Consider the following 26,663-nt stretch of genomic DNA (forward strand, 5'->3'; position numbering starts at 1 on the left):
ATTCAAGGTCACGCTAGTCCCTATAAGCTGTTGAGTGACATGTGACAATGAGGACAAAAAGTTGAGCGTTCGTAGACAAAAACCTGAACGTTCCTCCCGATGCATAAGTAACTTTGTGTGAGGTGCAAGGCGTACCTGGGAGCGCACGCACCGAGGCCTCCGAGACACAGACACCTGAGTCACTGAGTGTGCGCCATGGTACGCCGAGGCCAAACTGACCCGGCAGCCGGTGCCGGGGGCAGCCTGCTCGGTGTTCCCCAGCGCGCGGGGTCGCGGGAGCGGGGCCCCGCCGCAGTGGCCCCGGGGGCAGCTGGCGGTGCCCGTGCCCCGCCGCCCGCTCGGGCGCGCTCCCGGGGCCGCCGGCGGAGCCCGCAGGTGCGCGGCGCGGCGCCGGGAGCGCGCACGTTGCCCGGGCGGGGGGGTCGCCGCGTCCCCGGCGAGGGCGGTGGCCGCCCCTCTGCAGCGCGCTGCGGGCAGGACGCCTGCGCCGTGCGGGGGGGCGGGCGCCGCATCCCAGCGCTCGGAGCTGCGGGCGCCGGCATGAGCCGAGGCTTCGCCGCGCCCAGCCCGACCTGAGCCGGGAGACAAAGGGGAGAAGCTGCCGCCATGGGCGAGCAGCTCCGCGCCCAGCCCGCCGCCTCGGCGGGGCCGCCGCCGCCCGCCGCCGCCTCCTGCTCGCTGCTCGGCGGGCTGCTGCAGAACGGCTTCCACCCCTCGGGCCCGCCGCTCAGCAACGGCGGCTGCGGGGAGCCGCCGCACCCGCTGCTGCTGCGCCCGGAGCTGCCGCCGCTCAGCCACGGCTCCCCGGCCAAGAAATGCAGGCTGCGCCGGAGGGTGGACTCGGGCCGGCGGCACAGGCCACGTAAGTGATGATGACCGCGGCGGCTCCGGGGAGCGGCGCCAGCCCGGCCCCCGCCGCGCGGCGCTGCCGCAGCCCGGCCCGGTGTCAGGCGGCCGCCGGTCCCGCGCCGCCTCCCTCGCTGCGGAGCGCCGCCCGGCCGGGGCTGACGGCCGCCCGGCTCCGCGCCGCGGGCGTTCCGCCCCCCAGCGCCGGCTGCCGGGCGGGCGGAGCGAGGGCCCCATGCCGGCCAATGCGGCGGCGCCGCCCGGGCACGGCCCCGCTCTCGCGTGGGCCGGGCCCGCCCTGCGCCAATGGGGCGGCGGCGGGCGGGGAGCGGCGGCCCGGCACAAACGCGGGCGGGCGGCGGCGGTCGCTCCTCACCGAGCAGCCGCTCCGTGCCGAGCAGCGCGTCGGGCGGTGCCCAGGGTCCTGCCCCGCTCGCCGCCTCCCGCCGCACGCATGAAGCTCATAGTGCCCAAGAAACACTGTGAGTAACGCCGGGGCGCTCGGGAGCGGGGGAAGGCTCCGCGGGCTTGGTGTGTGCTCCTTTCCCGAACGCTGTTAGAATGAAGGAAAAAGTGAATCTGAGAACCCGGCTCAAGTTATTCTGACTGGCGAGGAAAAATGCTTGTAAACAGCTGAAATTTGTTATGTGCTTCTCATTTAGGAAGTGTTCGTGAACTGCTTGTCTATTTCAGATTTGGTTTCAAGGCTGAGACTCAAACGTCCTATTTGTTAATTCTGTATTTCCTTAATTCTCTATGGTTTATTGATTAGTAGTCTCGCTTACTTGGAGGTATTGAATAATTCCATGGTAAACCCCGCAAGTAAAACAGTCTAAGGGAAGAAGTTTCTTTTCACTCTCACTTTGCTAGCCCTTCCCATAAACCCACAAATGTTTGGTTCTTTGTTGCAAGTTCAGCATGTTCCAAAAGGATAATAGGGATAGTCAAGATCACAGCTGCCTGCTGCCAAAACTTAAAGATGTTTCTACTCAGTAGGAAGTAGTGTCCATTCAGCTGCTCTGGGCTTTGGATTTTTCCTTTGTTTTGAAGTGAGTATTAAAAAAAAAAAACTTTTCTGGTTAAGCAGAACAAAATATTCAGAAACAGCCTTAAAGAGCTGCACCTTTCACAGGACTGCGTCTTAGCCAGTGCCTTTTCTGACTTTTACAATGCTTTTGGTGAGCTACTCGTGCCACTTTCCCTTAGAATGTTCTCTGATTGATTAATTGTGTAGTGCTTGTTGATAGTACAAAAGATAGCTTGTTGCAATACCTGTTGATAGTTAATTTAGTCCTCTTATCAAATTTAACCTATCAATGACCAAGTCATTCTCTGTCACAAACTGTTTTTGTAGTCTTTGTCCTGCTTCACGTTCTCTTCATGAACAAAACCTGCAGAACTTGGACTGGCTTACATTTTGATTGGTGTAACTAAGGAGAGTCAGCACTTGCATATCAAACTCTCCATAATAGTAAAAACTATTTTGAAGCAAAGAGTCAAGCTTTTAGGGATTCATGTCATCACTTGATTAAGAAAGAATGAGGGCTTTGGAATTTCTATCCCATCTTGAGGGGAAAAAGATCCCATCAAAGTAAAAAGCATAGGTGACTGACTATATTGCCCAAGATATATGACAACTGAATCTTTAGGTGTGCAGTTTTAGTGAAATGAGGCTTTAAGGAGAACAGCAGCTGATGGAAGTGCTTTGTAGAACTATTTTGAGGGCAATTTATTTGCTGATTAAAATATATTAATGCTTGCTGATAAGCTTTTTAATATGTATGGTTTATTTTGTACAAGAAAAGGTTTGAAATTTAGTATTAGTCATACAGGCAATAATGATAGCACATTGTCACCATCTTAAAAAATTCATTACATTATTATTCAAATTGTCCTTGTCCTGCATGCCTTTCCACTGCATCCTCCTCTAGTGAATACTACACAGTACCATTTTTACTGGTTTGTTTGGTGCTTTTAATCCTGACCTTTACAGATGTTTGTTCTTTTCTTAAGGACAGATTGCAAAATGAAGTGCAGTTGCCACATGGCATGTGAGAACAGTATTGATTGCAGGGTTTGCTTTGTGTGGTGGTGAAGTTAATGAGATAATTGGCATTTCCCAATATTTCAACAAATGAAACCTATCTTTCTGCAGTAGTTATTCCTTTAAACCCTTATTTCATTAATTGTTTTTACTTTCTGACAAAGTGAGGTAGAATTCTATGTTCACAGTCTTTTTCTCCTCTCAGAAGGGAAGATTCCCCATGATTCCAGTGTGCTTTGCTGATAAGCCTGCAGTGAGAGAGGACTCCTGGTGCAGCCTCTGCTGGGAATCCTGCCTTGGCTTTCTTTTTTCCTTCATTTAACTAGATGGGTTGTCAGGGATATTAGGCTTGTGTCACTTTTCTTTTTCAAACCAGTTTGTGGTAGTATAAACCATTTGTGTGGATGGTCACACCTTTTTAACAAAAAGCTCTCTGCTTTTGGGTTTGAGCTCTTTGTGGGGTTGTTGTAACTTTTGGGGTTTGTCTGTTTGCTCTTCTGGTGAGGAGGAAGACATTCAATATGCTCCTGCTACTGAAGATGAACTGGAAGGCTTCACCTGATATGTGTGCATGATTTACCTCTAGCTTTTTAAGGTTTGAGGAAACTTTAATTAGTAAGCAGATATAATACATTTTTTGAGCTACATATTCTAGTTTCATTCAAAGAAGAAAAGATGCTTCCATTTTATTTTTTACAGCTGTGTAAAACAGGAAGAAGTAATTGAAAAATTTGTGTAAGCTATTATAGCTTTATTTTTTTAATAAAAATCAGCTTTCAGAAGCTGTAAGAATACTATGTCATGTCATGTGTGTTGTTTTGATTTTTTTCACCTGTTACCTTTTTTGGCTCTCACCTCTTCTGGACCAAATTAACACAGGAACTTCCTAGATCATCAAAGTGTCAAACAATGCAAATGAAATGTAAATGAAGTAATAGGATTTCAACATATGTGTGTTCAGAAAGAAAAGCAGCTGAAACTAAGATATTTCATCTGAGATACTTATGACTAAGATATCAGAGTATTGATACCACCATTCAAATTATTGATTAAAAAATTGAAATACGGTGTCTGTCTTTGAGGAAATACAGGTATTGTAAGGGAGATGTATAAGTTGAAACAGTTTTGGCAAAAGAAGGAACTGCTGCAAACTGGTCATGAATAAATCCGGGGCTCAGGTAGAAGAATGTTCTAACCAGCAGGATTCAAGCACAACCTCTGTCTGAATGTTGAGGAGCAAAAAGATTCAGCTGACCTTATGTGGTGGTTGGTCAAATGTATGAAAAGGATTACTCTTGGTTATCTTCTGTAATGGGGGTAAATGTTACTTGATGACCCAGGAGTTCCCCCTCATTCTTGCTTCTCCTGGCTCTTGTCTGTGAGGAGAATGTTGTGATTTGATATTTACTTTCCACATGCCCTCATTATATTGTGTGTTAAGCATAAGACTTTTAAAAATACAAGGTGTTGAAATCTGAATACAATAATGCTTTGTAGGAATGGCCTGATAGTGCAGAGCTAATGCAGAAACTAGGTAAAATGCATTATGGAATTTCTCGTGAGTGAACCTTTGCCCCAGATACACAGCTGTTGGTGTGCATCAGATTACCTACTTATGCAATGCTGTAGATACCTTCTGTTTGCATTGTCACATGCTTCTGCAGCTAAATTTTGGACTAGTACAGATTTTTATCTCACTATAACAAACCACTAAGTAGTTGGCACAGTTTATTAACATAAAGAGAATTAATTTTTTAAAATATGTAAGTAGAGCCTTTGATTTATGCTAGATGTTTAAGAACATGTGATGCATCTTGATGCTTTCTGTATTGGTTCTGTGGGACCTAAAACTAGATTTTACAGTGTTATTTTTGACTTACTGCTGTGTAGCAATGCAGTAGAATAGTTCTAGTTTTGCCACAGTTATAGATTCAACTGATCCAATAAGTATGTTGCATACCTAATGAAAAGAGAGAAATCAGCTCACTGGCTATATCAGACAATTTTGATTTAGAAGTGCATTTTTTTGCATTATGAGAGCATTTCTGCAACATATCTGGTGTCTTTACTCCTCATAGTAAATTACACAGTTTTGACTAACTGCCTGAGGTGTGGGTGGGATGGATTTTACTTTCCCCTCCTTGCTTTCCTGTATTTTCATAATTCAGGTCATCAATGAAGTGCTGGACTTCCAGTTTAAAACAAATCAACAGAAAACCTCAAACACTGCTTCCCTCCACCCCTCCTCCCAAAAAATCCCAACAAAAACCACAAAAAAACCCCACAAACAAACAAAAAAAAAAACAACCCAAACATACCAAGCAAAAAAACAAAAAAAAAACCCCCAACCTCCACAATTTTCTCCCCATTTTCCCTCAAGTGTATGGAAAACTTACCTACCCCAACACTTTTCTTTCATGGCCCCTGGTTGTAGTTCTGGGTAGGCTCTGTTAATTTTGGTGGCCTCTGAATCCTCTTACTCTGTATTCACAGAGGCAGCAAACCCCAGGAGCGCCTGCAGTCTGTGCGCACACTTCCATTATCACCATGCTCAGTGGAACCAGGAAGGTTGAAGTGTATAGGTACCTGTTGAGATATGAATTTCATATAGATATGGAGAAGAACTGATGGTGGGTCAGTGGTGCATTTTGATTTGGAACATACTGATAGTAACAACAGATACAATGGATACATTTTAAAATAATCCCTGGAATACTGAGGTGTTTCTACTCTCACTCCAGTTGTGCAAAAGTTATATGAATTTCAGTGTGACTTGTTAGAAACTTTGAGACTTTAATTTCTGATTGGTCAACCAGTCAAGATAGTTGTTGAATTTTTGCAAGTAATTCCAACAGAGAACTGGTATTAGAAGTTGAGAAGAAAACCAAGCTGTTTTTCTGCATAACTGAAATATCTGGTTTTGTTGTCTGATCTTGGGCTCTTTATTTGTGCTGAAGAAAACTGCTGGTGTTCTAAAAGCAAAAGTTCCTTTCTTTCTGCAGCAGTCCATTTGGCTCACAACAAAATGAAAGGAACTTAGATTCACAGAGAGAATCAACTAAAAAAAAAAGTGTCCTGGTATTTCTGTTCGCTTTATAAATGCAAGCATTATGTGTAGCTATCCCAAGAATTATGCAGAGTTGAAGAAATTTCATAGCTGTTTTCTACAGTACTTATTCTTTGTGAATTACTTGGTTATAACTCTTTAAAATGTTAAGATGAAAAGTGAAATGTCTTGGCAGTCATTTATGAATAACTCTCAGCTGTTAGTGCTTACTTTAACACTTTTATTGCTAGGCTTGTGTTTGATAGGAGGATGGAACACTTCTTGCCTCTTTTTAAGATGAAATCTACTATTGTTTGCTTTCAAACAAATGTTGGTGCAGGTAGAGTGGAGCAGGTTTTATGACCTTAGTGCAAAATAGTGGAAAATGGCTTATACTTAGCTACAGGCTGGTTCTGTATTGCGTAGTCCAGCCATGCTGCTTTTAAAATGAAACTTCCTGCTTGCATAGTTAAGATACATCTGAGGAGGAGACTTACTGTTCCAGTGGGACAGGTAATTAAAGTTCTCAGTATCTTTATTAAAGATTTGTGTAAATCACTAATGGGATGGCAGCCTGAGCTCCACTGCATTGCAATGTTGTGAAGTGAGGATGAGACAGCTTTCCCATAAATGTTTACCTTGTACTTTCCCAAGTGTTAGAGTTGCAGGTTAGTCCATAACATATTTTTCTTCTTTAAATAAAGCCTGTTTTAAACACACTTGTTTTGAATTCTTCCCATTTCAGGGAACTCTCATGTATCTGCATAGCATGATAAACCTCAAATTAGACTTAATTTCACTGTCTTTGTGCAGCTTGCATAGCATGGAAAAAAATTAGACCTTACAACAGATAACAGCTACTTCATTAGAATTTATGCATTATGCCTGCCTTGTCCATGGGGAACTGGGAGGAGAAACTGATGATTCAATTTCTTGGCATACAGCAATGAAGTGAAATAACTGTTTTAAATGTCTGACATTTAAGGATTGGTTTGGACAGGGAGAGCATATTAAAAATTGGAGAATTTAGACTTTCAAATTATTCATCCAGCTGATGCTGAGATACTTAGGGTAAGAAAAAAAGACTAAGCCTCTTTCAGCCTGAAGATGAGTAACTTAATTGTGATCTGTGATCACATGTGGAAGGACAGTGTGAGAAGTACTTCCTATGCTTATTAAAGTGTTTGCCCCAAGTTGTTTATTTTTAGGTTCACTGGCAGAAAAATTAGCTATGCATATGGTATTTATGGTTTCAAGTTTGTAACAACACTAAGTTGGGATGCCCTAGTTGGTAGAATCATTTTTCTAGCAAGTCCGCCTGGTTCTCCCTGAGAAGCAGGAAGGTGACTGTGTGACTGCTATTTTAGAAGTGTGTCTTAGATGTTAATCATATACTCAGTACTTTAAATTTAATTTTTCTAAGAAACATTGCTAGCTCCCTCCATCTGCAGTGCCTGTGTATAGATTTTTGTATTCTCATTTCTTATTGTCTCATAAAGTTACCTGGCTTACTATTTAAAATGTATGCTTATATAAGTGGAACAGGTTGACCAGCTTGATTCAGTTACTGTCTTCTGCTGGCTGTTCTCTATAGTAATTTTCTTCTGCTATTACCAAAATGAAGATTTTGGAGGACCAAGGCCAGCTGTGGCAAGCTGAGAAGCAAATAGTGGCATTTCTTATATAATTATGTGATAGACTAACACATATACCAGCAAAGGGAGTCTGCAATCAAAGGACAGGTCTGTCAGTGGTAAACACTGAACATAAGCCAGCTCACTTTTGGCTGCTATATACAAGTGTTGCAGTCCAACAGAGCTGCTGGTTCTGGTGGGTTGGGGTCTGGAGGCCTCCAGCATAATGGGAGCTCTGTATTGCTCCTCTCCAGACACAGCCTTGTGACGGTGGAAATTCTGACTGAGCTTGGAAAGGCAATTGTAGATGTTACACAGTGGGAATATGACTTGAGAAATCTCCTTCTCCTGTTTGTTTTGTTGATTCTTCTTCCTCCTTGTCTCCTTAATTCTTAGCAGAATTGGAGCCAATTGGGTGAAATACAATTTCATTTCATTTCTTACCCATTGGGTGAAATGCAGTAAATGTGCTCTGTCAAGAGGTGGTGACTGAAGAGTAAAATGATTTCCTGAGGAAAAATGTTTTCCATTTATTGAAGCTTGCTTCTTCAAACAAGAATATTTTGAGGTTTTCCTTATTCTTTTTCCTAACTGAGGCTTTATGAAGGCTAAACCTAGAGATGTGTTTAAAGCATATGAGTTGGGCATGACTTCCAGTTCTCAGGAATAGATACTGCTACTGTGACTGCACTGAGTTGTCATTCAGCAAATGATTTAAGTGATTTGTCTACTCTGTCTATTTTTAGTGACGTTCTCTTTTTTCCTCCCTAACCCCTTGTTCTTAGCATTCCCATGGTTTGGAATGGATATCGGTGGAACGTTGGTTAAACTGGTCTACTTTGAACCTAAGGACATTACTGCAGAGGAGGAGCAGGAGGAGGTGGAAAACCTGAAAAGCATTAGGAAATACTTGACCTCCAACACAGCCTATGGTAAAACTGGCATTCGCGATGTGCACCTGGAACTGAAAAATTTGACTATGTGTGGACGCAAAGGAAACCTGCACTTCATCCGCTTCCCCAGCTGTGCCATGCACAGGTTCATACAGATGGGCAGTGAAAAGAACTTCTCCAGTTTGCACACTACGCTCTGTGCCACGGGAGGTGGCGCTTACAAGTTTGAGGAAGACTTTAGAACGGTACGTGAGCAGTGCACATGGGTTCAGTGGGAGGTACTTTGGAAAAACATTGCGAGAGCCCATCTATTAAAACTTGCTGGGAAAATAAATAACTTGGTTTTGGTCTATCCTAACTGATTAGGAGCAACAGAATCAATTCACATTTGTTAATTGGTGACATTGCTGAGAACATGGAGTGGGGAGGGAAGGGTATTCTACTTGCTGGCTGTTCTACTGAAGTGTTGCTGTGCAGGATGTTTTTAGTAAAGGAGGAGTTTTTTTAGACTATGGCTGTGATGATTAGATGCTTCATAATCAACTGAGGGTATGTCATGACAACCTAGAAGCCTGACACTACAGGTACTTGCAAACTGGTTATCTATTGGAAACCAGATATGAAACCATACAGGCTGGAGATTTCATTCTGGTTCCCTTCCCTTTGTATTAACCTTCAAACAAACTGAAGTCAAGAGTCTGGAAGACTCTTGGAGCATGGGGGAGTGACAGTGTGTGGGAGCATAATAATACCAGCAAGGTTTTGATTTCAATTCTGTGAGTATGCCATTTAAAGAAAGGCAATTCATGAGATGAGTAGGTCTCAGATCCCCAAAGATTTTAAAATAGCCTTTGCAGGGAACTCCAGAAGCTGATGTAAATGTGAAGTTTTGCACTAGAGTACTCTTCAAAAATTGGTTGTGGTGCAGAAGCATCAAAGAGCTGTTGTACAAACCACGTTGAAGAGAAAGAGCATTCAGGCAGTTGTCTGTTGTGCATCTGTCTGTATTGGGACATATCTCCATTTATTTTCTGTGAAAGAGACTAATCTGATTGTTCCAGAACAGTGTCACTAAGACTAATGTGAATGATTTACTTGACTGGTGGCACTTGTGTCCCTAACTTTTGACCTGATCTTGAGGGAGAGGGATGGCCACTGGGTATGGCAGGTGACAGCTGCTTTTCTGTCTCTGCTTCTGTCCAGGGAGCTCTCATACTGAATCACCAGCTGCTCTTTACTGCAGTCCTTGGCTCTGTGTGCTTCATTTTTACCTCCCAGGCTTCATTCCTGCTGTAACCTGCAGGGCTTTTTCTCTGTAAATACCCTCTCATCATCAATATCCTCACATACCATATGACCAGGATTCTAAGTGGGATAAAGAATGCTGTAAGACCTCGACATGAATTCCAACTGTTAGGCTGTTTTGCAGTCACTTTGAGTGAATATTAGACTGTTTCCATGTCCAAAGAAGGATTATCAAGTTTCTGAATTGGTGTAGTAGTCCACTACTAGTGCAAGATTTCTTGTTTAGGCTGACTGCAAGTCCCTTACAAGTTAGAGTCCACTGATGATTAAGTCCTCAAAAACATATTTGCCTTGTGTTGTTTAGGGATGTTGGCACCAAGTAGGAGGCGAGTCTTAGTTCTAGTCAGTGTGGCCTCAGTTGAGGTGTGTTTGAGTATCTTATGTCCTGGGAATGGTTCAGGCCACATTCTTTAGTGACAATGGGAGGTCACTTGAGGACTTTCTGAAGAGGCTGACTATCCCCTTGGAATGGTCAGTCTCTCCAAATTCATTCTTCCTGCATCATGTAATAACAGCTACAGTTGCTTAGTAAGGAAGTTCATGTTCCTTGCTCCCACAGCTGTGGAACTGAACTGGAAGTTACCTCATGGCTCTCAGAGCTGAACATTTCTCTCTGTAGCTTTGGCCTTACAGGCTGTAAATATGCAATCCACAGTGAGGCATCAGTCTCATCTCAGCTGCAGTATAGTCAATCCAGCAGGGGAAGCCATGGCTGGAGGAGTTGGGGCTGTTTTGCCGACTATTGAACACAAATACGAGGCCACATAGCAAATATCTGGTTGACTTAGGCATGAAATTCCACATCTTTTCAGTGTTGTTAACATCTTGTGTGCTACAACACCTGTAGGTAGTTAAGGACAAACCCTATAAAGGCTGGCTGGGGAGTTTTCTGGCATAAAGCTATCATTGAAGTGCACTTAGACTAAAGTGAGTGCTTTGGACACCTCTTACAGCTATCCAGTTCCTATTCCAGCTTCCTTTATAGCAAGTGTTTCTTGGCTCAAACTGTAATATCCTTGGAGAATTACAGAAGCAGAATATTATCCATTACATGGACGTTTGCTTGCTTAATCTCTCTCAAAGGGCAGCATGTTCTGGGTACTGGCACTTAAATTGTCACACTTCATTAGCCATGGTAACAGCAGCTGGCTATCAGTGTGTTCTGCTGTGTATAAATTGACACTGGACAACAGCTTCAGGACTGCTTGTCAAAGTTCTGAAATACCTGTTTCAAGTATTTGACCACTAATTCACCTCTAGAAGTAGAGAATATGTGCCAAGTCTAAATCTTGCTACTGCAGATTTCAGTATTGTAAAATGCCTTATACGCTATTTACTACTTAGAAGCAGTGTGGAAAAACTAAGGTATGTTTGTGAATGTTGTTATTTTAATTTAAAAATCTGGCTAAATGTTAGTAAATTCATTTATCTAGCTAACATGGTTTTGTTCTGGCCCTTTATTTTCCTTTTTATAGGCTTTTAAGTTACTTGTCTTTTCGCAGTATTTCTCAATGTGACTGTAAGATTGCATAGATTTAGGACAAAAGATCCAATACGTTGCAAAACAATGTTCAAATCCCAAGGAAGGAAGCCTTCTAAGATCATAGAAGCTTTTTCTCCTTAAAAATAGAGAGGCAAATACCCTGTTGTTACTTGTCTCTGTTCATTTGTCTGGTTTTGAATCCCTAAATGAGTTAAATAGGTTTGATCTAGACATCTCTGTTGCTTTTGTGTATTAAAAAATAACATAAAATGGTGAGACATATTCTGTTCACCTTAAGACTGTTTATTTTTCTTTAAAAAGGCAACTAAATCTACAAAGTTACCTAGGTTCAGCTATCTCACCTCCCTCATGTGATCTGCAGTGTTGGAGAGGTGGATATCTGAGGAAGTCTCCATGGTCTGCTTGCTGATTGCTGGAAGTATGTGGGACCTCTTGTCAGTCAGTAGCTTGGCAAATCATGAGACTCATCCTAAACATCTGAGTGCTTACCCTAGAAGTAGGAAAATTGACTCTATTCATTAAACTAGACCACAGAAATAATTTTACCAACCATATGGTTATACTTAATGTTCATTGAAGGGAGCATCAGTAAGTAATTCACCAAAAGGACTATTTCCAGCCTAGAGGGTTTTTTCTTGCATTTTTGTTCTTTTTTTACCTCCTCTCTGAATGACTCTGAATGGTCTTTATAGCTGGCAGTCTTTATTTTCAGCTAACAGTGGTGTTAAGGCATGGATGAATCTGCAGCCTGATTCTGATAATCCTTCCTCCTTTCCCCAGCTATGTCACTTCACATATTCTGTAAATGCTCAATAACTGCTTCTGTGAAAGTAAGGAGTACTTAGACTTACTCGTGTGAGGTGAATCTCTCTTTGCTCTGTGACTCCTCCATGATAGCACAGACACATGACTTGCACAGGAGTTTGCTGTTAATGTAATGAGGAATAAATTTCTAGGCTGCCACTCAGTTTTGTAAAGCAACTCAATGTAAAGGATGGGCAGGATGAGGGGAGGAAGGACTTCTCGGACTTTTGATTAAAACCTGCTGTTATAAAATTTCTGTTGATTGCAGTAGCTAAAGGTGGGATCTCTGTATTCCGTTCCTTAACAGACACCTGTAGAACCTGACTTGTCTTAATAGAAATTTTACTGCTGTCTTCAGTGGGAGCAGCACCTGTGCTAAAAACACCCAGTCACTTAATCAAGAACATTTGGGACAGGGGAAGGAAATCTCTTTGCCAACACAGACTCAAACTCAGGCCTTGACCTTCCCATAAAGGAAAATGATTTAAAAGTGAGTTTGGCTGTTGGATAGTGATTTTCTTGTGCCAGTGTTATTAGCTAATTCAAAGGCTTGACTTTGTGCTATGAGCTGAATGTCTGAAGATGACTTATAGACTGTGTTAATCTCAAAACAAGTACATAAACTCACTGTCCTGTGTTGTAGGATGAGTAAGCTGTGTAACTCTCTCACAGTTAGTATGAGACTCAAAAATCTTCTTGCTGAGGAGGCTGGAGGCAGCTGCTCAGGCTGTAGGGGCTGGGCTGGAGTTGAAGAGGCATCCAGAGAATGGGTAAAGTATCCTCTTCAGAGGGAATGGCAGAAACAATGTGCATCTCTTTCTGCCAAGAGAGAGGAGAGATCCTTAGGGCTCCTGTGCCAGGGGGCAGAGCTCTGCACAGGATTCCTGATGAGTGCCTTTTTTGCCCAAAGCTGATATAAAGTGAATCTTCTGCCTCAGTGAATGTTGGAATTGCAGTTTGTTTGCATTAGGCTTTGTCTTGTATGAATGTGAGTATTTTCAGCTCCATAAAGTAGCATGGTTGGGGTTTGAAGTGAAGATAATCCAAATATAAAAAAGCAAAGTCTTTATGAAAGTAGAAGAGATGGAAGGAAAAGCTAGATTGTAAGCTATTCTAAGAAATAAAAACTGGAGCAATGCCCAGCAGACATAAAAGCCACAGTGACATAGTAAACAAGGCTGTTGTAATATGCTATGTTCCTAACAGGTTTTTTACAGAAAAAAAATCATATTTCTCATTGAAAGTCTAAGCAAAAAATGAACTTGCAACTGCGTCTGGTTTCAGATTTTGCTGTGTTCACCAGAATACAGTAAAAGAGGGTGAAATGTTTCATGAGCTGGAGCTTCATTGAAAATATGTCTGCACACCAATGGTGATACATTAGACTTCAACCCCAGAGCAAGTATGTCGTGGCTGCCCTCAGCTCACTTCTAGAGGACTGGGCTGTTTCATGTTCACCTTGCTGAAGTGGATGTATTTCCTCACCCATAATAAGAAACAAATGGGACCCAAGTCTTTGACACATGTGCTTCCATATTTGAAAGCACAGACAAACTGGTACCATGTTTTTTCTTTTTATACTGCTTGATACTTGAATAGAGATGTATTTTTTATTGTTATGCTTACACTATTTAAAAAACAAACAAGGCAAACAACAAAGAAATCCAAGTCTAAATTTCATCAGGTAACACAATTTCCCAGCACTTCTTGCAAGAGTACAAGAGATGGTCTTTGATTTTTCTTGGAATAGCATCTGTACACAGTAGCAGCAGACCTTTTGTATCCTAAATCAACTGTGTTTCAGGAGTGTGATGCTAAGGTCATGGGGGAAATGTTGGCTATTTTCTCTTGGTGTGTGGCACCTGCTTGCAAGCATGGTTGAAGTCCTAAGTCACTCCTTTTGATGGTCCCGAAGAGTTTCTTGAGGTCTAAAGTGTTTTGTTCCCTAGCCCAGTATTTAAAAAGCAGTCTTAAAAATAAGAGAGATATCTACAGTCTGGCTATAATGCAGAAAAATTATTATTTTAAAAAATGTCCGTGTGGTTCCTCTGTAATCATCATAAATTTTCCCTCCAGGGTTCTGTACACTACTTTGTTCTGCAGTTGTTCTTCTCATAGCACAACTTTCTGACATAGCCTCTAGAGAGGCACTGTGCTAAATATAGTTACAGGAGTGCAGAGTAGGGTAAGTTGACCATTTTGCTGTCTGCCTTCATGGTAGGAATTGTAAAGGGCTGGAAAATACCTGCAAATGCATTTTGTAAACATTGTAGGAAAAGCATCCAATTAAAATGTGCTTCTAGACACATCTTCCATTTTAGTTATGCATATTTGCACATAAACTTTGGTTCCTCTAAGAAGAGGTTTGAATAGCTGAAAGTTGAGGATGAGTAGTGTGTGGTAGGTCAGGTTATGGCAGCAGGAAGAAATATTTGCCTGCTTGTAAATTATTTACAATGGTTACAGGTGCCTCTATTCTGAGTGCACTTTTGGTGCTTTGAGACATTGGGAGCAAATGCACAGTTGTGAATGCAGGGAAATTGTGACCATGGCTCTGTTGTGGCTTCTGGTACAAGACTGGGTTACTACATTTCTTGAAACTTTGCCCTAATTTCTGTTTAGAAATAAGAACAGTGTTGGCTCAGTAAGCTGTTTGGAGGCTTGGGTGTCTGGTGGCTGCAGAGCTTTTGGTTCTCTGAAGAAAGGTGGATTGACATAGAATACTGATGCCTGTGTTGATTATTCCAAAAATCAAAACCAGACTGTTCAATGACACAGGAAAATAGTTTTTCAGTCTGCTATGAATATCATACATAAAAGAAAGCAGTAATAGGACTTCTCTGCTTACAGTATATCAACTGTTAAATATAGCACAGAGCTATAAAAAGCAGAACACATTTTAGTGTGTCTTTTATACATGGAGGGCTGGACCTAATAGAAGCTTTATGTGTAGTGCTTGAGAAAGAAGCTGATTAGTTTCTCTTTTTCTGTTCTTACAGAGTTGGTGAGGTGGCTGGAGAGTTTGTAGAATCGAGGGGTTTGCCTGTGGTTTTGTACTGGTGTCAGAAGTGTTCTCCTCTGATTTGTATTACTTGTTTGTGTCTTGCAAGGTCTCTGGGTAGCGCTTACCTGTGTGTAAAAGTGTAGCCTGGATCAGAGAAAAGCAGCTTGTGGTCTAATAGAAATTGATTAAATCCAAAATATCTGCAAAGTACCCCTAAGAATTTTGTAACGTTTCTTGAAAAACTTTTTCTCATGAATTATGCTTATTCTATTTGCTAGCTAAATGGTTCAAGTCTTTTATGCTGCATGTCTATAATTTTAATTCATGTAGCAATGTGGTAACCAAAAAAAAAAAGGGGGATTGCAGGAGTTGCAGGGGGAAAGACAGAAACAAGAGGAAATTATTTCCACCTCTCTCACTTGTCTTATGAATAACTGGATCTATATTGAGGTCTTTGAGACTGCTGGTTTGGGGTCTTTTTGGTCTTATTTCTTTTCCCTGGTTACAGGATCTGAGGAGTGGCAAGTAAAACAAAAGGACAGACCCAAAGAGTGGGATGGCTTTCACTTAAGGCAAGCTAGAGCTGGGTACAAGAAGAGCAAAGTCTTGACAGGGGAGATTTAAATAGCTTGAAAGAATGTAACCTATTGACCATGCCTGTTCCACAGAAATATCTTCCCTCTTTATAGTGACTTAATATAGCTTCCAGAATTAAAAATAGCACATAGTTACCCATGTAAATCTTCTCCATTAGCTGTTATGAAAACATCCTGCAGTATGCAAATACTGTAGAACCAGCTGTGTACTGTATAACTCCATTATACTCTGCTGCTTTTTTTTTTTTTTTTGCTAGAAAGTAGAGTTAGTCATGACCTGCTTTGCATGCATGAGGATGAAAATGACCTCAGGATTTGGATGGGCATCTTTGCAGGTTTTTTTTGCCCTCTCCTCTGCCTAACAACGAAAAGGAGTGTTTCTACAGTTGGTCAGTGTATCCTATTTTGAGAAAGGGATGTTATTTATAATTCTAGTAAATATGGTGCTGTGGCAAGTGGACATGTCTGTTGAAGTACAGTCATGGTGACCTGTGAGATCTCAGAGGGAATGTCTTTTGTCAGCTTTTGTTACTGGTTATCTGCCTTCTCTGTAAGTTATAGTCTGCTGGGGGCATGGGCCTGACAATCTTTTTGTTTGGATTTTTAATATGTTTTTTCATCAAACATAGGGGTTATGCCTCTCTTTTTCATGTGGCATTTTAAAGTGCTCATTGTAATTTAAAAATTAATCAGAATAACTTGTGATATGTACAAAACCCCCCCCACTGTATATTTAATGCATATTTACATAATATGAGTGTCTTAATTCTATTGAAAATTTCATTAAACTGCTGGGAAATGTGATTGGATGATGAGCTAAAGCACTTTGCATTCTGAGGAATGCTGCTGTGTAGGCATATGTCAGATACTGCTCAAAAGCTGCAGAGCACAGCTCCTCTTGGGCTGGGAATGAGGGGGAAGACTTTTATTGCATCAGAATATGAAGGAGGAGAAATATTTCCTGCTTGCAGAGCCCAGAATGTCTCAAAGGCAAAGGAAGTAGATGGCATTACTGTGTAGCACATCATGGTTTTGGGAGGTACCTGTTGTCAGCCAGATAGTGAATTTTTATTTCAGACTTCATGCTTAGATCTTTGTACTGCTTAAATAGCATAATGTGTTACTATTAAAGTGATCAAAGTGCTCCAGTGGAACCTTTTGTCCTTCTCAGTGTTGTGTTATGCTAGGAAATGTGTGTTTCTTACTTTCTTGTTATTCTTTTACAGATGGCTGATCTACAGCTCTATAAACTGGATGAATTGGACTGTTTGATCCAGGGCCTCCTTTATGTTGATTCTGTTGGTTTCAATGGCCAACCAGAGTGCTATTATTTTGAAAATCCTACAGATCCTGAACAGTGCCAGAAAAAGCCTTACTGCCTTGATAATCCATATCCTATGCTGCTGGTTAACATAGGCTCAGGGGTCAGCATCCTAGCTGTGTATTCTAAGGACAATTATAAAAGAGTTACAGGATCCAGGTAAATTTACTTTTGTTTTTTTTAATTGTTTTTTTTTTCCTTCACAACTGAACAGGTAGAATTAGAGAATGTGATCGGGAGCTACAGCTCCAAATTGTGCCTGTATTCCCATTTCTTTTAAAAGCCTACCAGTAGCAAGGCTGAAAATATCCTAGGATACCTTCAGAGAGAGAATCTGTGTCAGGGAAATCATTGATCTGTTCAGCTTAACACCTGCCTTAGCCTCTTGTTGGTGTTCTTACCCATTTCCTATCTCTTGCTGTGAATTACCAAAATAAAACTGTCCCAGCAAATGAGTCTTCTCTCCCCTGCATTCTGTTTTTTGGTGCATGATACAAAGTTTTTCCTGTAAAATGCACATGATGTAATTACATATCTTCTGTTGCCTTACTTGCCACAATGGTAGCCATGAACCATTCTCTATCTGCAGTATGGACGGATACAAGTTCAGTGGGAGGCATTGGATTTCTTGCAGTTCTGGGTCTTTTTCAAGCACAGAGATTTTGTATCTTTGGTAGACATGCTTCTAATCCTTTCCGCTGTGGAAGGAAAAACATGACTGCAGGGTGTTGTTGACTTGCTATAGGTGATGAAATCAATGCTGTCTTGTGGCTGGTGTGAAGAGCTTTCTACTGTTCAAATACTGAGTATACTACAGCTCTGTGAGTTGTGTTCTGAAAAACCCAATAATCCAAGAGCACGGACTAAACAGTGACCTCTGTGACCTCCTGTGCTTTTTTCATGAAGTGCAAGTGTGGTGTCTCACTGATCCCCTTGTTTTCAGTTTTCAGTCCCCTCCAGTCTCTGTGACTGCAGGCACTGCAAATAAGCTTTGTCAGTGGCCAAGAAAGAATGAGGAAGGATGTAGAGATTACTAAGTTGAAGTTCATGTCTGTAAGACTGAAAAGTTCAAAGTAGAGCTTTAATGGGTTAGCAGCATGTTATGCAGTTAAATAATCCCTGCTAATTTTATGTAGTCAGTAAATATTGTACTGAGCCTTTACAAAATATTCAAGTGAGTGCTCCTTGCTCAGAGTTCTTTCAGGGAAAGAACATTCAGGGCTGATGCTGGGCTTGCTTTGAAAAGGAGCCAACCAGAATGCTTTCTGCCATTGGCTAGGGGAACAAGGTCTGTCTTGGCTGCCAGCCCTCATAGATTTACCTTTGTTCACTGTTCATTCTTTCCTCAGTCATTTGAGTGCTCTGCTGGTTAATTATTCTTGTGCAGAAAACTTGTTAGAGTGCTACAAATAGCAAAGTGGTATCTGAGGTGTTGGATTGGACCTTATTCTTAGCTAACCCTTTAGTACAATTCTCTTATTCAAGGATTAAAAACTCAAGGCTAGTTCAGTTGAGACCACACTTGTGTTAAATAGGAACTCATTGCAGAGTGTCCGTGTTCCCTCCTCGAGGGAGGGGTTCTGAGGTGCAGCTGGCACCTGTGTGCAGCATGTTGTCAGTGGCACTCTGAAGGGTTGTGGTGAAAGCTGGGCTGAAGGGACTGTGCTTTTGCAGCCTTGGAGGAGGAACGTTCCTGGGGCTGTGCTGTTTGCTCACTGGCTGCGAGACGTTTGAAGAAGCGCTGGAAATGGCTGCAAAAGGCGACAGCACCAACGTGGACAAGCTGGTGAAGGACATCTACGGAGGGGACTACGAGCGCTTTGGCCTTCAGGGCTCTGCTGTAGCCTCCAGGTGTGTGTTAACTGGGCTATTTGTAAGCAGGCCCTTGGAAACTTCCTGTGCATGCTACACTGAGTGCATCATCCCTGGACTATGCACCTGTCCATGTGGGAATGTCACTCCACGGGTCATGGGATTTGTCCTTTGATCTCTCACCTACTTCTTGCTCTTTTTTTTTAAACAGCTGTAAGTAATGCCTCATACAGTTTGCTTCCATTTAAATTACAGTTATTTTAGAAGTGTCCTTACTCATTGTTCTGCCTTTCTAATGAGATCCCTTTTCACATTTCAAATCTGTCACAAATGAATGGTTATCAAATCCAAGCAAAGCTTGCTAAATGATAAAATTTTAAGGGCTTTTATCACTCCTGAATATCTCATGTTAAAAGGCATAATCTTCCTCACACAGCTTTGGTCATATGATGAGTAAAGAAAAGAGAGATTCCATCAGTAAAGAGGACTTGGCCAGAGCTACTTTGGTCACCATCACCAACAACATCGGTTCCATCGCTCGCATGTGTGCACTGAACGAGGTAAGTTGTTTACTATGAGCTTAAAATCTTTGGAGACAACATAGTGAGATTATCAGCATGCAAAAATGCAAATTGCTGACATAGTAGGTGTGTCACTGGCCTTGGTAAATATGCATGTATTTAATGTCATGTTATAACTCTTGCGGCTCGTTATGTGCATGCTTTGATGTAAAGTGTAAGGCTGTTCAAGCTTCAAAGCTACAGAAGAGGGGAGAAAAATTGTCTGTAAATGCCTCTTCAAGGCATTGAGTTTCAGCCTGGAGTGTTCACTTGTTCTCAAGCTGTAATACCTAGATATTACCGTGTTTTTAATACTAATTATTACTCTGTTACTTTGTAGTTATTTACAGGTTTTACTATAGCAAGATAGAATTTATTTTGAATACTATTTTGCTTGGATTGTTTCCATAGCAGGATGGGTTGAAATTGTGTATTGTGTTAAATGTTTGGATAGATGCAAGTTCCATTGCATTGTGTCAGAAAAAGGAAAAATGCAGTTCATTTTCCTTCCAAGACTCCTATCAGATGCTTATTACATTCTTTTCATCAGGCATGATAAATAGGGATGGATTGTTCCATCCACGCACTACAGCTTCCAGCAGATAAAAAAAACCAAATACAAACCCAAACATTCAGGCCCTTGCTTTTATTTGCAGATTTCATCCTTTACCATTATGTGGTAACTAATACCTTTCATCTGCTCTGAGTAGATAATGAATTTATAGAATTTTTAAAAATATGTAGATGTTTTAGCTGCACAGCATTCTATTGTTAGAAAAATTTGCTGCCACTTTTATATTTTTAATCAACAACACACAGAGCCAGAAAAATTGATCAAAACAAACCCAAGGAACTCAACAAACTGCCATCTAATCACTTTATTGGGTCCCATCTAGCTTATGGCTTTATCAGAAATAGTAAATAATTAATCACTAGTGCTTTTTGTGGGTGTGGGTTTTGATTTGATTTTTAATCAACCTTTGTTTCTTCTCCCTCTTGGTCTTTCCAAGACAAAAGGTCCTAATGCTTAGTCTCCTTACCTAATAAAAGAGAAGACACTCTTTTATGCATTGCTTCATTTTGTCTTTTAAATCTTTTTATGGTTGTAATTTTAAGGTTGAATTATCAGATCTTTATATGATATTCAGAGTGTCGTTGCTCAATGAATTTATGTGATGGCATATGGATAAATTTTGTGTTCAGAGTTCTTTTGCTAACAGTTCATAATACTTCATTTTTGTGAGCATGGAACTCATTTCTAAGAAATCAACAATCCCTCCATGGTGTCATCTTAAAAGTGGCTAATTAGGAGCCCCTATCATTGTGTCTGCATAATCAAGCATCTTTCCCCCTTTCAGTTGTGTCATTTCACTCTTTAAATTTAAACTTCATCTGCTATTTTTCCCTCAATCATGGGATATAAGTCTATTCAGCACTGCTATGCTGTTCATTTTTAATTTTCTTTTGATTTTGTATGCCGTTGTTATGTTTTTTGCTCATATTCCTCTCTGGAGGTCCTGATCAGCACAAGTTGCAGTGTATGCCCCTATCAAATGCCACTGGTAACCTTCCTTCATTCTGAATAGTGGCTACAGGCTTGCTTTTTCTTTCTTGACAATTTGACTCTTTCAGTCAGGGTGATTCTCTTTGAGTGTTCTCTTTGCTTTCAGCTTCTTTACAGTGTTGCCTTGTGGCATGGAGTTCAAGCAGCATTGTACAGGGCTATCAAAGCATGGAGAGTTACAGCAGGGAGCCACACAGGAGGAGACAGGCTGCTAATGAAACTAATGCTTCTGAGTCACTGGGAAAAGTTCCTACCATCTTTGTTCTGGGGGCAGGCCTCTAAAAAACTGGTGTGATCCATAGAATTTGGTGGAGGAGTGTGAATTGGTGTGTTAAATATTCTTCATTTCACAGTGTCAAAGCAGAATTTCTCCAACACCTGAAGTAAATGATTTTGTAGTTTTAGAGAATGAAAGCTTCATTTAGTTGCTTTACATACTATTAAAAATAAAAACATGCAGTATCATTTCAAGTAAGCTAATCTTCAGATAGCTTGCTCTTGGGGAAAAAAACCTAATGCAGTCACTCTGCTAAATAATCTAGGCACCTAAATTGCCTTTGGGAGACATGGCTCTTACAGCAAGCCTGATGAATCAAATCCTCAAATAAGAACTAAATAAATAGTTGAAAATGAGATTCTTTTGTGGAGCTTGTATGTATTAGATTAGGGTTATGGTAAAGCTCACTTTTAGGTTGACAGAATCAATTTATGCCCTGAAGCATGACTTCTGATAAGTTTTTCCCAATGATTGCAGCTTTAATATTGTGTTGAAAATGACTTGCATATGTGCAGAAAAAAATGAGGCTGGGGAATAAATGAAATGTTCTGTCTGCAAAACTTCAAAGCAAATTTGCTTGCACAAAGTTGGCAATGGGGTAGAAAAATTTCATAGTCTGGAACCATTTGGCCACAGACCCTTTGAAATGGCCTGTCCTAGGCACAGCAGAACTGCATAAAGGAAACTGATCTCCTGGTTTATACTTCCCTTACTTGCAGAACATGTAAGTTTGCATCTGAACAAGCTGCCTTGCAAAAAATATGTGCAGGTTTTTAATTGTGTTATTGATACAGATTTCCCTATTCAATTATACTGGTAAATAATGTGAATATGCTATATTAAAGCTATATTACAGCTGTGCTATACTACAGCTTTCTGCTGCAGGGTAGTTGAACAATTTAACAAGATCCCACAGAGTGAAAGAGTGCATGTCTTTTCCAGGTTGCCGTATTTTGATTAGCTTAAATAAACATGTCACCACCATCTCTTCAGCAGTTTAAGGTTTCTGTCTCTCAGCTTTGAAAGTTTCAGCAGTGGACAATTTAAAATTAAATTGACAAGACTCCCTTAAGAGTAGCATTTCAGCTTCTGAAAAACACTAAACTTGTTTCTAGTTCAGATCAGAAATTTAGGAAAGTTTATATTATTAATACAGCTTTTCACCTTGTCAACTCAAGGAATGTTTGAAACAAAATTGAAATTTGCATGTTGGTCTACACTGTTACTCTAGTAGATACAACTAGTACTTGTAGATTCAAAATTTGCAGTAATTTTTATACTCTGTGTTAGGTATTGCTCCTGCTAACAGCAGCTTTGTTTTTATATTCAGAAAAAATCATATGCATGTGAAATTGAAATGTAGATTCTAATGAGTTTTATGCTATGGCATTACAGGAAATTAATTAGTTGTATATTTGTCCCTCCTTTGTCTGAAGTTGCTTCAGAGACAAAACTGCTTCAGCCAAGGGTGCAGGGTGCTCTTGGCCATGTTCCATAGCAGCAGTTTGAAATATAAGAAGTTCTTTTTTTCATTCATAAATTCCTGAGTATCAATGCATGCTGATGTGGCTGCAGGGTCTGAGGAGATAGATGACCGCAGGGGAATGGTTTCAGTGAAGTTTGTGTGGCTGTGTTTGGTTTGAGGGCAGTCAGGGCTGGCCCTCGCTCAGTCTGCACACCAGTGAAGGAGCTCTGCTCTCAGGGGATGGGCTCTGCAGCTCTGGCCACTGCAGTGGGGATGTCCCTGTGCTGTGACACAATCCATTCCAGTGAGGATGTCCCTGTGCTGTGACACAGGCACTGCACTGGGGATGTGCCCTGGGCTGTGACACAGGCACTGCACTGGGGATGTGCCCTGGGCTGTGACACAGGCACTGCAGTGGGGATGTGCCCTGGGCTGTGACACAGGCACTGCAGTGGGGATGTGCCCTGGGCTGTGACACAGGCACTGCAGTGGGGATGTCCCTGGGCTGTGACACAGGCACTGCAGTGGGGATGTGCCCTGGGCTGTGACACAGGCACTGCAGTGGGGATGTCCCTGGGCTGTGACACAGGCACTTCACTGGGGATGTCCCTGTGCTGTGACACAGGCACTGCAGTGGGGATGTGCCCTGGGCTGTGACACAGGCACTGCAGTGGGGATGTCCCTGGGCTGTGACACAGGCACAGTCCTGGGCATGGCACGGCTGTGGCTGCAGCACAGGAATTGCTGCAGAGCCAATGCTGGGCTTTATAAAGCTGGATCAATGCAGAGGGATAACCCTTGCTAATTCTAGTCCCTGTCCCTGGCAGCCTTTCTGGCAAACTTCTGCAGAAGGCTCTTGAAGGTGCTTTTCTAGGGCTCTTCAGGACTCCTGTAAAAGCTTTTATCTCCAGGATGTGGCCTCCCACTGAAGCTTCTAGACCAATTCTAGTGTCTGGTGAACATCATCTTTTACTCCAATGCAAAATGCAAGTGAAAATTTGTGCATAACAGGCAGAACTGGGCTTGGTAAGATAGGGGCATTGTTTAAACACCACACAGAACCACTGCTCTCTGTACAAGTGAGGATGGTCTGTGGCTTTCTCATTGGCAACCTAGTGCTGATGGTTCAAAAAATCTTCATTTCCTGTGAAAACTGAGTTCAAATGAGCTTTGAAACAAAGGAATGCCATACATATCAAGTATTATTATTTTGTCCCCATTTCGCTTGCTTTTTGAAAATGGAGTCACACTCCTGATAATAGACTATGAAAGATGCTCCTTCTCATCTCTATGTAATTGTTCTCAGATACCCTTCAGAGGTTCTCCATCTGGATTTAATAATCATAGTGATCTCTGGAAAGTTGCTTCATTTAACATGCAAGGGGAGAAAGATGTCTTCAGTGCAGCCATATGCAATTAAAAAAACCAAACACCACCACCAAAAAGCTCATAATCTGAGTCATGTTGGGAAGGTTGTGATATTTATTTGATATTTTAAACAAATATTGGTCATCTATGATAATAGCTTCTCACTTTCTTTTGAATAAAACTCTGCACCTCCCTGCTCCTGCAATGTCTCTTACTTAGTGGTCAGAAACTGCAATATTTTTTGACTTTTCAGTTTAAAGTATTTAAATGTAACCTAAAATTCCCATTTAACTTGGTATTAGAGGCAGAGGTACATGTTAAATGAGGCAAATAATGTAGCTGAATATAATTTTTCTGATATGTTTTTCAAATTCAATTTTACAGAATATCGACAAGGTGGTGTTTGTTGGCAACTTTCTCAGAATTAATATGATTTCCATGAAGGTGCTAGCATATGCTATGGATTATTGGTCCAAGGGACAGCTAAAAGCTCTCTTTTTGGAACATGAGGTAAGGAAATATGTGTTGAACTTCCTTTTGTAAGTACAAAATTCTTGTAGTTCTTTTTTTTGGTGAACTTGAAAGGGGAGAAATGCCATTGCTTTGAATTGAATGCACAAGCCAAGTTCTGCATAAATGTTATTTAGTTTACAAATTCATTTGAAAATACTACTTGTTACCTCCTTGGTTTGATCACTAATCTTGTGATATGTGTTGTTGAACATTGCCCATTTCTCATATTTGCTTTCTGACCCTGATAGCAACAATGTTCATTTGTGTGGGCTGGTATAAGAGAACCTCAAGTATAATTAATTTTTGTAAGCATAATTTTGAGGTGGCTACCAGATGGACAGGTCCATAATGGAAATTGCCCTGCCTCAGTACAGCATCAGTATTATGGTGTTGTAATATTTTTTTTTATAATTTTGGAGAACTATGTAGGACTCTTCCCAGTATCAGGCCCTTTCTTCTACCTAAGGATGATCTTATTAAATCATATTTTAGATAGAGCAAATACTTGGCAGGGCTGACATTCTTTTAGTTGCCTTAACAGAACTGAAAACTTTGTGTTCATGTTATGTCTTATTTTGGAATTTGATTGGTTTTGATTTTATTTTGCCTTTGTTCAAAGGGTTATTTTGGAGCTGTTGGGGCTCTTCTAGAAATGCTTAAAATGACAGATGATCAGTGATGAAGCTGTCTGAAGAGATTCCTACTGCAGATGCTGCTGGGTAAGAGTGAAAGCCACTACAAGGATGGAAATGAAGCCATTATGGTAGTTCTACCTGCTGGATTTGTAAATAATTTAAAATCCTTTTAGCTGATCTTTAATTTCTGGGTTTTGACCTTATACTTCAGAATTCATACTGGGAATTACGAGATTTTTTTTCTGTACACTGTATTTTATAGGGGAAAAATGTGCAAAGTGGCCAAACATACAGATTTTATGAATTTATTTTAAAAAATGGATACTGTTTAATGTAAGACCTGTGATATGAGGCATCTGCTTTTCTTCTGGGGTTTACTGATTAGTGTGGTAATTTTAACTTCATTTAGTAATCACTCTAGGAGATTTTTTTATCTTATTTTCATGACGTTTCATGATTTGTTCTTGGTTTCAAATGAAACTACAAAGCTGATGCATTTTACTGTGAAAACTAGTCATTGATTTTTTTGCCTTTCCTTTCTTCATTAGATGAGATACTTTAACCACTCTCTATCAACCCCACCCCCAAAAAAAATTTGCAAATCATTCTGTGGCTAAATGCATTTCTTCAAAGGACTGTGAGGAAGCTTTGTAATAGCAGGGGGTTAAAGATTGTAATTTTTCAGTGGTCATAAATTGCAACAGGAAGAGACTGCCAACTGGTTTTGCAGGGCTGATTCATCTTTATAATAAAAAATTTTAAAGAAGATGTGAACTAAAATCTTAATTATTGAATTGACGCTAAAATGAAAATCCGTTTCTGATGAAAACCCCCTGATCAACATGAAGAGTTCTGTAGTAAAGATGTTATTCACACTTGGTATTAGATGGTAAAGGGAGATTGTCTTCAGTTATTTTTCTGTAGTCTACAAGTTTTAACTTGTTCTTTATTGAAAGCAACTGATAACAGCATTATTAAAAGCCCAGTTACTAAAATTAGAAAAATACCGACTAGAGTATTTTCTGCTTTTAAACTAGTGTTAAATTCCTCTCCAGGACATTAAAATTTGGGTGTTTATTCCAATACAGTATTTTCTACCTTTTTGGATTCGTGGACCTCTCTAGATCTTTTTTTCCCAAGTTGAATTGAGATCCCTTTGAAATCCATGTACTTAGGTTGCTGCAGAGCATGTGTAAACTTGGTTTCCTTAGACACCTTGAGGGCTCACAAATGGGAGGCTGAAAAACAATTCATAAATTATTTTGTCTTGCAGGACTGTATGTGATGTCACATAAAGTAAATGACTCATCAGAGAGACAGTATAGAATTCGGTATATTTTTGGAAGGGGGTGTATTTCACTTTTTTAAGTCATTGACTTACATATCTCCCAAATGTTGAAAGATGGTAATATTAACTGAAGTGTTAACTTGTGTGATGGAAATAAAGACCACTACTGTTTTGACAGTTTTAA

The 26,663-nt window shown here is 40.9% G+C and overlaps 1 protein-coding gene across 2 annotated transcripts; it reads left to right on the forward strand.

Annotated features, from left to right (window-relative positions):
• Positions 1-606: 606 nt before the first annotated feature.
• On the forward strand, positions 607-26,663 carry PANK1 (pantothenate kinase 1). 2 transcript variants are annotated; one of them, XM_054277166.1, is made up of 7 exons: positions 607-862; positions 8,356-8,708; positions 16,903-17,156; positions 18,672-18,848; positions 19,246-19,369; positions 24,428-24,553; positions 25,176-26,663. In XM_054277166.1, the coding sequence occupies exons 1-7, from the start codon at positions 607-609 to the stop codon at positions 25,233-25,235; spliced, it is 1,350 nt and encodes a 449-aa protein (XP_054133141.1). In that variant the 3' UTR covers positions 25,236-26,663. The 2 variants fall into 2 exon arrangements, with proteins under 2 accessions (XP_054133141.1, XP_054133142.1); XM_054277167.1 differs by lacking the exon at positions 607-862 and adding an exon at positions 1,250-1,328.

Source organism: Melozone crissalis, unplaced genomic scaffold, assembly GCF_028551555.1.
Source record: "Melozone crissalis strain CALT ecotype California unplaced genomic scaffold, PUWL_Pcris_2 ptg000019l_1, whole genome shotgun sequence".
NCBI lineage: Eukaryota > Metazoa > Chordata > Aves > Passeriformes > Passerellidae > Melozone > Melozone crissalis.

Excerpts from the sequence above, each read along its gene's own strand:
- PANK1 (XM_054277166.1), top strand. The coding sequence starts at position 607 with ATGGGCGAGCAGCTCCGCGCCCAGCCCGCCGCCTCGGCGGGGCCGCCG. Across the intron at positions 8,709-16,902 it reads TTGAGGAAGACTTTAGAACG|ATGGCTGATCTACAGCTCTA; the intron begins GTACGTGAGCAG and ends ATTCTTTTACAG. Across the intron at positions 24,554-25,175 it reads CTCTCTTTTTGGAACATGAG|GGTTATTTTGGAGCTGTTGG; the intron begins GTAAGGAAATAT and ends CTTTGTTCAAAG.